This window comes from Eurosta solidaginis, chromosome 5, assembly GCF_040869045.1.
Source record: "Eurosta solidaginis isolate ZX-2024a chromosome 5, ASM4086904v1, whole genome shotgun sequence".
In the NCBI taxonomy this organism is placed as follows: domain Eukaryota; kingdom Metazoa; phylum Arthropoda; class Insecta; order Diptera; family Tephritidae; genus Eurosta; species Eurosta solidaginis.
Window position 1 is genome coordinate 147,262,122 of NC_090323.1, and position 14,056 is coordinate 147,276,177.

General features: G+C 36.9%; 1 protein-coding gene across 1 annotated transcript in view; it reads right to left on the reverse strand.

The window, feature by feature from the left end:
• Positions 1–5,481: 5,481 nt before the first annotated feature.
• Crtc (CREB-regulated transcription coactivator) overlaps positions 5,482–14,056 on the reverse strand; it is a 68,675-nt gene continuing 60,100 nt past the window's right edge. Inside the window, exon 4 of the mRNA XM_067791138.1 lies at positions 5,482–9,220. Coding sequence (XP_067647239.1) covers positions 6,336–9,011 — 2,676 coding nt within the window. The 5' untranslated portion in view covers positions 9,012–9,220 and the 3' untranslated portion in view covers positions 5,482–6,335. The remainder of the gene's footprint in view (positions 9,221–14,056) is intronic.

Below are 14,056 nucleotides of genomic sequence, written 5' to 3' on the forward strand. Positions count from 1 at the left end.
TAGTTTTAAAATCAATGTTTTTAAAAGTATTTTGATTTAAAAGCTGTATGTATAAGTCTTTGTTCGAAACTTTGTTCATACAAATCACGTATGTTTGGTTTTCATTAGGTCAATATACAATTTTAGTATCAAATTTGCCATGCAGTTGGGAAATTGTAGTTTTCACGAATTGCTCAATAAATTTGTCCTTTGTAGCAAAAACGAACGGCAAACGCAATTGACTTTGTATGACAAGCCGTTTTTATGATATGGTCAAGTCTGTGTTCAAATTTGACCTAGTGAAAACCAAGCATTAAGACTAAAACAAAAATTTCGAAAAATTTTCTATTTTTTTTCCACACAAAAGATGATGGAATATCATCCTTTCGGCGACTGCCAGTTTAAAGACGAAATATCTCAGAGAGGAAGTTTAAAAAATTCTTTTCGAAAAATTTGCAAAAGTATAATTTTTACATAAAGACGGTTAAGTTGTTGATGGAAAGTTTGAAAACGGAATACCTCAGAGAACAAAATTTTTAGTTTTTTGAAACTTATTTGAAAAATATTATCAAATTTAGTAATTATAAAAAACACATGAACAAGGATTGAAATTTATTTACATTTTTATGAAACCGGAAATATCCCAGAGACTTTTGAAACCTTGTTGAAAAATTTCGAAAACTATTTACACTTTTAGGTAAAGACGTTAAGTTGTTGATGGAATATGACCCTGTCAGCGGCTCCCAGTAAAACCGAAATATCTCAAAGCGAAAATTGGAAACATTTTTGAAACTTTGTTGAAAAATTTCGAAAATTATTTACATTTTTACGTAAAGACCGTTAAGCTGTTGATGAAATATCACACTGTCAGCGGCTCTTAGTTAACCCAAAATATCTCTCAGGGAAAATCTCCAAAATTTTTTAGAACTCTTTTGAAAACTTTTTATATTTTCAAAAACACATGAGCTAAGTTTGCAAAATCGATTTGCGTTGCTGTTAAATTGGAATATATCAGAGAGGAATTTTGAAAAAATTTCAAAACTTAATGAAAAATTAACAAAATCATTATTTTTACCTGAAGATGATTAAGCTGTTGATTGAATATACCCTGCAAAAATCGCGAGTACTCCATGCATGCATGACTGGACCATATATTCTAGCTCCGCATTACATCAAAGCAATCCATGGAGTACTCACAGTCCAATAAACATCGTGTAGTGATTACAATCGTTAAAAACGAGCAATGATCGGCTTACACTATGTTCGTGTAGAAACATGAGTTGGTCCATTGCTGCTGCCGGTTTGAAAACAAACTTTTTGAAAATTTTTTGAATTATAAAAATACTTGAGCAAGGTTTCCAAAATGAATTAACCCCTGCAAAAATCGCGAGTACTTTATGCATGCATGTATGGAGTACTCGCTATGGACCAACAGAGTGCTCCAAAATTAACCACAATTCATAAAAAAATATGGTCCAATTAACATTGCGATGTCCTAGGACTGGACCATATACTCCAGCTCCGCATTACATCAGAGTAATCCATGGAGTACAATAAACATCGTGTAGTGATTACAATCGTTAAAAACGAGCAATGATCGGCTTACACTATGTTCGTGTAGAACCATGAGTTGCTCCATTGCTGCATTACAGTGGAGTATAATGGTAAGTACTCCAGTGGACCACATGATCCAATGATTTTTGCAGGGACGTTACTGTGAATTGGAAATATTTCAAAGAGAAAATTTTCGAAACTTTTCTGAAAAATTTGAAAGATTATAACTTTTACTCCGTGGTGTGATGGTAGCGTGCTCCGTCTACCACACCGAAGATCCTGGGTTCACGCCACGGGTAAAGCAACATCAAAATTTTAGAAATAAGGTTTTTCAAGTAGAAGAAAATTTTTCTAAGAGGGGTCACCTCTCGGCAGTGTTTGGAAAACACTCCGAGAATATTTCTGCCATGAAAAGTTCTCTCTGAAAATTCATCTGCCTTGCAGATGCCGTTCGGAGTCGGCATAAAATAAGTAGGTTCTGTCCCGCTAATTTGTAAGAAAAATTAAAAAAGGAACACCACGCAAATTGGAGAAAAGCTCGGCCTAAAATCTCTTCGGAGGTTATCGCGTCTTACATTTATTTTTATTTATTTATAATTTATACATAAAGACAATCAAGCTGTTAATTTAATATAACAATGTCGACGGCTGCCAGTTCGAAAACGAAATTCCTCTGAGAAAAAATTTGAAAAATTTTCCCAACTTTTTGAAATGTTTGAACGAGAAAAACGCATAGGTTTTGAAAATTAATTTACGTTGCTGTGAAATTGTATTTCTATAAATAATTAAAACCTGCTAATTTTAAGAGAGTTATACATATGAATTTGGGGATATTTCAAATAAAAAACAAACTACATAAACACATATATTTAAGGGAGAATCTTTGAGAGCTTCCAGTCTAACTGTCCTGTCGGATTGAGTTGTTTCACTAATTGAGTTTCCGAATACTTGTATTCTGTCATATCACTTCCTTCTTCCACAGTTGTACACTGTCTGTCGCCTGCTGTCTAGCGCGATGAATGACAGTCAATTGTTTCTGGTGTTGCAGCACATTGTTTCGCTGGATATACATTTAAGTATGTAAGTAGGTACCTACCAGTGCATTCAATGACGTTAAGTTTTAAAAGTGCCGGTATTTCGTGATTAAAAAAAATTGACTACGGATGCGCTGAGCTATTTCGCTCTTTAATACAAATTTTATCAAAATGAGCCGATTCAAAAGTATCAAACAATATTTTCAAATGTATGTTAATTTTATTTTCACTTTATCTTCACTTAATGGAGTAGAGAATTGGAGAGAAATTTATTAAAACAAAAATTTATTAAAATTAAATTATATTAAATACTAATTATTACAAATTTTGCACTTCATTCTTACATCTCCATAGGATTTCTTAGAAAGGATGTCTTTTAAGAAATTCGACATATGTTTTTTCTAAATTTAATCCAAAATATAATATTAAACAAAGGTTTGCCTTGAGCACAAATATCCAAAAACAAATCATATTTATTTTATCTTTAACAAAAAACATCAAAAAAAGCTCATTCCGAGAAATTAGTTCCTAAATAAAAATGAAATCGCTGTCTTCTTCGTTAGAATTACCTAATAGTTCGTTTAGAGAAAAAATTTCGTTTTTCGGAAATGTTGGGAGCTATTTCTAAATAACTTCGGAAACAACTTTTGATCAGTCTGGGAGCATTTGCGTATTATTTCCAGAATATTTGCGGAACTACTTCAGCCGTACATCGGGATCAACTAGGAGCTGATTTGGAATAATTTCGCCTTTTTTTGGGCATATTGGAACAGATTTCGGAATCTACGTAACATAGTTGAAAATTTTTGGATTTTTTCATAAATAATGCAATTTTACTCAAAGATGCGAATAGTACGAACTAAAATATTTCACAAAGTAATTATAAAAAAGTTGTATAAAATACTGTGAAGAAAATTTAGGAAAACTGATAAAAGCCGAATACAATTTTTATTGCATGTTACAACAAGACATCTATATTTCAGGGAACTCTGGGTTATAAAGTCCCTCAGTAGGATGATGCAACGAACGTTTCCTCTATATTTATTTATGTATCATGGAAGTGACGCTAATGTGAGGGAAGAATACCGGTTACACTACATGAAGTAAGTTAACACACTTAACTAATTGGAGAGCCAGATTCATATTTCTAATGCGCCCAGCAACTTGAGAGGGTTTGCTATTTTGAAATAGATTCAAACTGTATAAATAGAAACAAATTGTAGAACAGTGATGGACATAAATAGCTTTTCTATTAAAGCCTTGATAATCAATTCAAAAATCCCTGTGATCGTCTGTCAGTATTGTGAGCGCCGCAAACTAATGTCACGTTGACTGGGTCAGTGTTCCTACTTCATTTAAATAACTCTTTGAGGATTGTGATGTTTCAGTCATTTGTATAATTTATTTTATTTTAATATTTATCATAGAAATCTTATTCAAGAGCTATATAAGTATGCATTTTTAAAAAAATTTTAAACTTATGAAATTTGAAGCCCATTGGACTATGAGATACTTTTAGATCGTCAAATTCACATAGGCGTCGATATATTCCTTCCCAACATATATAAGTAAAAAAGGTGCTATACCGAAGGTCCAAGTTTTAAGTCCCGAGAAAAGTAACACCAAATTTGTACTTCGCACCTCTGGGCTGTGTTGAGTTATTGCTTTGATACCGAGGGCGGCGCCACTGACTATTTTGTAAAACCTAGGGGCAAAGGCGTAAGTAGTGCAAGTCACACTAGGCTAGTACAAACTCACTTACAATTACACATAACGCAGCTGACGACATTTGTATACAGGTAGATTCGGTTATCGCATTTTATTGCATAATACCTAAAAATATACGAAAAATAATGTATCTGGTTCAAAACCTGAATTACCAGTTTTGTCGTTATTATAATTTACAAATATTATCAAACGGCAACACTTCAACTCAATAGCACCAGTAGCGCTAAGAACACTAAGAACTTATGTTTGTCACACAAATTTTATTTGTTCTGGGCAGCGAAAAAAAAAAATCACTTGACGCAATTGCGCTACCATATTGCTTTGATACCGGGTGTGTTTATGCTGACAACGACAAAAACGGACTCATCTTTTGGCAGTAGGTTGACAAACACGCGAAAGGTACGGATACAGTTTCAAACGTTGAACTGGAGGGAATTCCTGTTCTTTGAAGTGGGGAAATGATAGGGAGAAGGGAAAAAAATGTATAAGCGGAACAATAAAGAAAGGAAGGAGGAGAGTTGAAGAAAGTGTAGGAGATGAAGAAGTTCAATAAAAGGAAGAAATTGAATGAGAAGTGGGTCATTAAGAACGAGAAGGATGAAGAGAAGGAGGAAGAAAAGGAAAAGGAGAAGGAAAAGAATGGAGGCGTAGAAGGAGGTGAAGAGGGGGAAGGAGAGGGAGAATGAGATGGAGAAGGTTGAGGGAAAGATAATAATAAAAGAATAAACAGTATCCGAAGAAAGCGAAAAAGACGAAGCAGAATATAAATAAAAGAAGATTGGGAATGGCAAAGATGAGGCGGAGAGGAATATAAAGGAGAAAGAAGCGGGGAAGAAGGAGAAGTTAAACGAAAAGGACGTGGAGAGTGTAAAATTAAAGTAAAATTACTACAGGAATTAGAAGGACATGGAGAAATAGTTAAAGAGAAAAGAACAAAGAGTTATGGAGGCAGCAGGAAAGGAAAAGAAGAACGAGAGGAGATAACCGGCCAAGTAATGTAAACTACTTTTTATAAGTAAAAATACTTACCTTTCAAACCATTTACTATGTCTAATCTCTCAAAATCTAAACGCCAAAATTTTTCACAATGCAGGAAGCAATAGGAATCAGAAAATTGATTGTTCTTCCTTCAACTCAATTCGCAAGCAGCATCATTAACTCCACCGAATGCTCCACAAGCATAGCATACATTATTTAATTAAAATTTATTTTTTTTTATCTTATATTAGAATGTAAACACATTGGTATATACAAATATTTATGTACACATGTATGTATGTACAAGACATTTACTTTTTAAGTATTTCCTTTTTTTGTTTTGTTTTGTTTTTTTGTATATTTTATTAGTTAAGAATCCTAACTACTGCTTAGAGATTTTAAAAGCTGTTGCTACCACTTTTTTCTTGCGCGTGTCTGTATGTTCTCTATAATTCATAACTGCTTAGTATAAGTTTGTTTTAATGTGCTGATGTTTGTATGACTGTTTGTTGTTGTATGCATGCATCATTGAGTGTATTTGTATGTGTGCTGTATTTTTTGTTGAAGAACTGTGTGCGTTTCTTTCTTCAGCTTAGCTTTTTGTGTACTTTTCTCTATATACCATTCTCGAAAGCTGTCCATCTTTGAAGATAATTTTCTATATATTTAAAAAAAGAAATCTCCATCATTATCATAGCTGCCATTGCCACTGGCCATACTACCTATACCAATACTCAGACCCAAACCGATACTGATGTTATCATCAACATTACTCAATTCATCGTCGGCATTAGTTTCACTTTCGCAAATATTTAGCGTAATAGGTAGCTGAGAGTCTGTGCTTGTGTCATCAGCATTTGAGGTTATGTCAATGGCTGCCGTTGCTGCTACTGCTGCGTTAGTCGTGGTGACCGTGTCTGTGTCGTGCGTGGACTTCGTTGTATCCGCCAGCGGATTGTTGCTGCCCAATACCTCATTGACATCGACTATGGGACCCAACGGATCAAATGCATCATCGAGCAGTACGCCACTCTCAATAGCTGCAACAGCTTCCTCATAGTATCAGTTAAGATCTTTACGAAAACTATCCTCGATTGTGGGATCGGCAATCATAATCGAATTTTGATCTGCTAATAAATCCAGCGCAGTCTCATCCATTTGACCCAAATCGAGATCGAGCGAATCGAATATTTCACGTGATGAATAATCAGAGAAAATGATAGCCGGGATATTGGTGGCGGTCGGTGTTTGGGCATGATTTTGTTGCTGTTGTTGGTGATGACGGAGTTGTTGCTGCTGCTGATGATGATGGTGTTGTTGTTGTTGGTGCTGCTGTTGCTCGTGTTGTTGTTGGTGCAGTTGCTGTTGGTTATGTTGTGCGTTTGCTGTATTATGCGTCTCTGCTGATGTGCCACTCCCAGCTAAAGTCGTTATACCCGGCGAAGATGTTGAGAGCGGAGAGTTGTGGTGCGGTGAATGCTGTGGCGTATGTTGCGGTGATGGTTGCGCCGAATGTGAGTGCAGCGATAGCGACGTCTGCTGTTGATGCTGATGATGGTGTGGCGATTGTGCTGTCATAGGAATTGGTTGCGGTGATGAAGGCGAACAACCAAGCGGTGACGCGATGGGTGAAGAATTCACATCGCCGCTCTGCGTCAGATTCACGTTATTATTACGGCAGGTTGGACCATTTGTATTCATGCTGCTGTTGCTTCCGCTGCCGCCGCCCGCACCATTGTTGTTAAGCAGCTGCTGCGATAATATGCGGTTGTTGGCGTGTTGTGAATGTTGTGGTGTGTTGTTATTATCATGGGTGTTGCCGGAATTGTGCGCGCCGCCGCCGCCACCGCCTCTGCTATTTTGTGGTGCCCTCGTTGTCGTTGATGACGCTGTGCTTGCTGCTGATACGCACGTCAGAACACTAAAATCCAATTGTTTGCTTTGCGACAGAGTCTGCGCGCCATACAGCGTACCATTACCAACACTGACGAAATCATCGAACCCTAATACAGCAAAACTATTGTGTTGCTGTTGTCGATGTTGTTCCTGCTGAAAATGCTGTTGCATTTGTTGCTGCTGCTCAGGCGAGGAATTACTATCGCCTAATGTGAATTGCTCAAAATGATTGTGGAACGCTGGATTCAGACTATTGTAACCAGCAGATTCGAGCGCGTTGCCAACCATTGCTGGTGAATAACGATCTAATGTTTGCATACCTTGTCCGATTATGCCAGCTTGTGGGTGACGTGTGGGACTGGCGGGCGCGCTAATGTGTACTACATCATTACCCGAAGCGGAGGCCAGCAAACCGGGTGATGATCCTGGACTGGGTGGGTTTAAAGGTTGACGATAGTCGGTCAGATTGCCGGTCGAGCTGGCGGCACCCAGTGTAGGCAGGTTTGCAAGAGCGAAGTTTCCACTTTGTGCGTTGGTTTGTGTAGTGTTGGGACCCCCACCCGTTGGCGATTGCACAGGGAGATTGGTAAATGACAAATGTGGTGATGTTTGTGCAGCTGTCGGTGCGGCTGATGTTGGTGAGTGCTGTTGTTGCTGGTATGGTGATGATGGCCCACCGGCGGCGTGCCCATTGCCAGCAGGACTGAAGGGACTCGACGATTGCTCACGATCGCGCCCATTATTGTTTTGTGGTGAGAGTATAGGAGAAAGCGTTTGCTGTTGCTGCTGTTGGTGTTGTGACATTTGTTGTTGTTGCTGTGCGGGCGCATAATGTAACAACGTCAGATCGGGCAGCGAACCGGTATTGGCGAGCGATTGCTCTTGTAGTGATTTGAAGAGACTGTTGATTGGCATGTTGCTATTCGTATATTTGGCATTGAAATGTTGTTGTTGCTGATGTTGACTGTTCGCTGGATGTTGTTGTTGGACATGTTGTTGTTGTTGCATATGATGTTGAACATGTTGCTGTTGTTGAAAGTGTTGCTGCAGTTGTTGCTGTTGCAAATGCATTTGTTGCTGACTATGCTGCACTTGTTGTTGCTGTTGCTGCAGCTGCAACATTTGACCCTTGCGTCTTTGTGCTTGTGGACTAAAAGAGCGACCAATATTTGGTGAATGAGATCGTTGATTGTGATGTTGAAAATTCGTATGCAGCACATTCATATCCGCAGGCAGCGCGCTCATACCACCAACCAAAGCTGCTGCCGGTCCGAAGCCACCCTCTCCGGCTACCGCCATATTCAATGTTTGATGCAGCGCTGAATCGGAGTTGGAACGTCGCCAACTGCTATCCATTGGCGGACTGAGATAAGCGTTATTGGTTATTGTTGACGTCATGCCGCCGGTTGCAACAGCAATGCTGCTGCCATAGGGCGAACGATCCTGCTTGCGTTCGGATGGACGACGCATGGGACCGACGCCGACACTGCGCCCACGAGACTCGCGTGCATTACTATTACCACCAGTACCATCGGGTGAGGTCCCACCACTACTACTGCTGGCGACATTTGTGCCAGCGCCTCCATTTCCGCCACCGTCTGCGGCGTTGCTATTACCACCACCTCCTCCAGCGCTTATTAAGCTGGAATTTGTGATGCTGTTATGGTTGTTTTTTATGTCAGTGTTTACCAAACAACATTCAAGTATTTTTTGATTTGCTTGTGTCTCGTCCATTTTAGTTGCGTAAACTTCTTTCATAATGCGTTCAAACTCGGCAGTGCCCTCCTGTTGCCGTTGCTTTTGTAATGCAATTTTCTCACTAAATTTCCGTGGATTCGCCATGTTTGCGCGCACACTTTAATAGCTCAACTCGTCGAGTGGATGTCTGTGGCTGCGTTAGATCGTTGTCGATTATACCTCTATTGGTTGTTGTTGTAGTTCTAGCTGTTGTCGCAGCAGGGCGGGAGCGTGCTTATGTCGTGTGCCGTTCCTCCCCCACTTTCACTGTTCTATTCGATTACGTCTGCTTGTTTCTGTAGCTGTTGTTGTTGCTGCTTGCGAAAATGTCAATATTCGGGGTGAGGAAGCCGGTATTATGTTTTTGTCATTGTAGTTGTTGTTATATTATTTTTAATACAGTTATAACAGCGGCGCGAACAATAACCGGCGATGCGCGAGCACCATCCGTAGCACACGACAACAAACGACGCATTGATAAACACAAACCAACCCAAAAACAGCGGCCCCACAGCAGATGCGTTAGCGCAAGGCAGAATTGTGCAGATAATCGCATATTCCCGTGCATCATCAGAGGCGGCGGTTTATAGCCGATGGCGTCGACAGCACACAATTTGTATATACCCCATTATATGTATATCCATGAATATGATTATTGTTTTCAACGCCATTTTTTCGTTGTGGTTGTTGTTTCGATTTGTCCATTGCCATTGTTTAATAAATTATTTATAAAGCGTGGGGATGGTGGCATAAGAGAGGGAAGAGAAGAAGAAAAAACAATATTCATTTATTAGACAAGGAATGCAAATCTTTACACATACATATATAGGAATATTAAAAAAAAAAACAGAATTGTACGAGAATTCATAGGCAAAGGGTGCTTGATGAGTAAGGAATGCAATGAACACTAAGTATGTACATATATGAGGATGCGTAAAGACAATTAAACCGATTATGGATGCGTTCGTGAAAAGAATTTTTAAACATTTAATAGGTTATAGCAATTGTAATAAAGTAGGCGACACTAAATGATTTGGGCCACTGCAGGAAGGCGGCTATGCAAATGATGGTGGTTCTGCTACTTCTCTTCATCAGAATGTGATGTCTGAGGTGATATGTTAAGTAAATTAGCGCCCATAGTTATACCTACATTAGTATATGCGCAGTAGAGAGTATCACAATTGGCGCTTCACAAAATAGTAAAAGTGTAAACGGGTAATTATAACTTGGATTCATGGGGATTTAAACCTCAATGTACTTCTTTAAAGCTTCAATAGAATATATGTATGAAGAGCGTAGTATTATTTCGCCTTCCCATTGCCTTAATAACCTAGTCGCATAATCGTATTATTAATTTTTGAATAGCTCAAAACCAATACAAATCTTTGTCAGTTACTTTTCGTATCTGAATTTCAAACTTATCTAGGAAATTTACTTTAATGGGTCAAGCCCCAATCCTAAGTCAAAAGTCAGATTGGTTGATCTGTTTCCGAGATATAAGTGGATATACAAAGTAATATACATATGGGGTATTCCATCCCATTTCGACCAATTTTGAACCCGACCCCTTTAGAATTGGCTGAAAGTTTTTCTTCTTTTTCTAGCTTACGAAAGACGTTTTTCAGAAGTTTTTCAAATTTTTTCATCCAACTCAAAAAAAAGTTATGAATTTAAAAAAACACCGTTTTTGTTTTTTTAAAAATGCTATAACTTTTTCAAAAATTGACCGTTTGGGATTTTTTTTTTTTAATTTGTTTTTAAATGGACCTTTCGAAAAAAATTCAAAAAAATGTTTATAGTTTTTTTTTGTAATTTTTCAGTTTTTCGAGATTTTTCGAATTTCGCCCTTTTTTCTCATAAAAACTTCAATCAATTATGCAATCATCCTCACTAATCCCGCAGTGGGCCGAGAATTTTTTTTTTTTATTTAATTGAAAAAAAAAACTTATTTTGAGTTGGAAAACGGTAATTTTTTCAAAATGCTGTAAATTTTTCAAAAATTTACCGTTTGGGATCATTTTTTTTTTAAATATGTTTTTAAATGTACTTTTCGGAAAAAATACAAAAAAAATTTTTAAGTTTTTTTTTTCAGTTAAATAAAAAAATAAAAATTCTCGGCCCACTCCCGGATTAGTGGGGATGATTGCAGAATTAATTGAAGTTTTTTATGAGAAAAAAAGGGCGAAATTCGAAAAATCTCGAAAAACTGAAAAATTACAAAAAAAAAGATTTAAAAATTTTTTTGAATTTTTTCCGAAAAGTTTATTTAAAAACTAAATTTTTAATAAAAAAGATCCCAAACGGTCAATTTTTGAAAAAGTTATAGCATTTTGAAAACAAAAACGGTGTTTTTTTTTTAAATTCATTACTTTTTTTGAGTTGGATGAAAAAATTTTAAAAACTTCTGAAAAACGTTTTCCGTAAGCTAGAAAAAGAAGAAAAACGTTCAGCCAATTCTAAAGGGGTCGGGTTCAAAATTGGTCGAAATGGAATGGAATTCCCCATATATAATTAGGTGAGGGGGCAACTCCAAGTGGCAAACATACTTAAAAATATCTCTAGTAGAATCCGGAGTGAAATACCTTTCGCTTGATACTCATATTGGCATATCCCGTGGATTTTTTTTAATTTCAAATAGATAATTTCAATAGATAGATAGTCTTAGAATGTGATTCACTGTCGATGTTCAAAATTTTATTCAAAAATTCAGCCGTTTCCGCGACAGTAGTGGACATACTAAGATATATAAATAATAAGGTAAGTTGGCAACCCTAAGTGTCAACGCTACTTAAAAATTCCTCTTTTGAAATTCGGAGTGAAACACCTTTCGTTTCATATCCGTATTGGCATATTTCATGAATTTGTTTAAATTACAAATAGGTGAAAACCTTTTTAAAACATCCTCAGTGACAACACCTAGACAGAAAGTCTTAGAATGTGATACACTATCTATGTACAAAATTTCATTCAAATGGGTTAAGCCGTTTCCGCGATAATAGTTTACATAAAAAGAGATATAAATAATAATGATCCCTGATATAATTCTGAAGTCATCCCCAAATGTCTCCGAAATTATCCCACCATGATTCCGTAATGATTTCCAAATAGTCGTCAAATAATCCGAATATGTTCTCCCTACATTCTCAAAATAGTTCGAAAAGGAATCACGAAAAAATCTAAAATAATTCAGAAGAGATTTCAAAGAATCCTTAAATAATTCCAAGATTATAATAAAAACTCTAGACATTTTCTCGAGCAGTCCAGATATCAGATCTCAAAATGGTCCCAGAAAGAGTCCTTTCATGACCCCAAATATATACACTTAGGAAGCAGTATGATCTTTTTGGTTTAAATAATGAGGAATAAAAACTATTTGCAGACGCTGATAGTGGAATAATGTTAAGTTTACATTACGTTTATTATAACGGCGCAGACGAGAGATTTACAAACTCCGAAGCCAATTTCGGTTGTACAAGAACTGTTTTAAAAAACGAACTGATTTCGAAATGATGATCAAATCATGTTAAAAGATTTTACAAAATCACTCTTAAATTATTTAAAATAAATCCCAAAATAGTATGAAGGTAAGAGTCCCGAAATACTTTCGTAAAGCTCCTCTATAGATTCCGAAGGGACTTACCTGATCTGTCGACATGATCTTGAAAATTGCTTCAAAAAACGGCCACAGTAGGAATGCGTCATTCAGAATTGGATGGACAGGCAACTTCGAAAGCCCTTAGAAATACACGATACACGTTCCAAACTAAGGAGAAAGGTGAAGATCTGCTGTAAGCTTAGTAGAAAGATAAATGAACAGATTCTTTAAAATATTTTTGGAAGTTTGAAACTTTCACTGATATTATGTGATCACAACAAATTTCATGGGACTTCATACAGATGTGTGCTTGAACGACAACAGGCATTGCATCTATTCTGGGACGAGTGCGTAGATGGAAATGAAAGAGTCGATGAAATTGAAGCTCTTGAGACATAAGACTTACATATGTCCCAGATTGAATAGGTGAGATAAAAAAGCAACGAGTCGCAAACAATCAACCAGCAAGAAGTTCGTGGAATCGCGTGCGGACCAAAAAGCTGTTCATATGCCTGTGAAAAGATAAACGTAGAAATTTCGGATGTATGCGGCTGTAGTACGAAACATGGACATAATATAATTCCAAATGATATTTGTTTATAATTTTTCCACCCAAAAACTAATTGTGTTCACTGCTTTTAGTTTCTGTTACAAAGAAGAAAGTTTCTGCTGAAAATATTCCTCATGGCAGAAATAAACATGATCGGTCTCCCTAGGTGCCCGTTTCATGGAAATTTTTATATTTTTAGTTCAAAATATATGAAAAATTCGACATCTGTCTTACACGCGATATTATTTAAGCGTTAATTGTTTTAATTTGATAATCGTTGAAACATTTGCACCCTTTTAAAACAAGGACTTTGAAAAGCGTAATTTACAGTAAATAATATGTATTAGGGAGGGTCAAAGAAATAATTTGTTGGTTCCCTTTTGGTAAAGTGAAAATATTGTTTAGGAAACCCAAAAAGATACCCTGTAAAAATTTCAGCTTTTAATTTCAATGTTTAGAGGTACCTCATTGCTACTTGAGTTTTTTCCATACAATTTTTATGCGAAATTATCAAGTTTGTATAAAAAGTGTACCTAACCCTTAGTACACAAATATCTATTTAAACATTTCCTTATAGTAAATTGAACGGTCTACAAAAAGGTACGACAGTTTTTTTTTGCTAACTTGTTTCGTGAGGAAGTTACTCGAGGTTAAATTTCAGCCTCAAGTTCCATGAGATTCCCCATAGGATTGATAAGAAAAAACCCTGATTAGCGATGAGGTATCACGAAAAAAAAAAAATAATTGGCGCGATTTTTCCCCGAGGAGATTAAGGCCGAGCTTCTCCTCCAAATTGCGTCGTGATTGTGAAGCCTAACCTATACTATGTAGTCCTCTTCTGGTGGTCAGCCACATAAAAGAGATTCTTCTTCAAAAAATTCGAGGGGGTATGCAGGCTTTTAATGCTAAGAATTACGGTAGTTCTGAAAACAACTCCGATAGCTGAACTGCATGCCATTCTGCACATTCCATCTGTAGACCTGGTGGCGAAGAGCAAAGCATTGA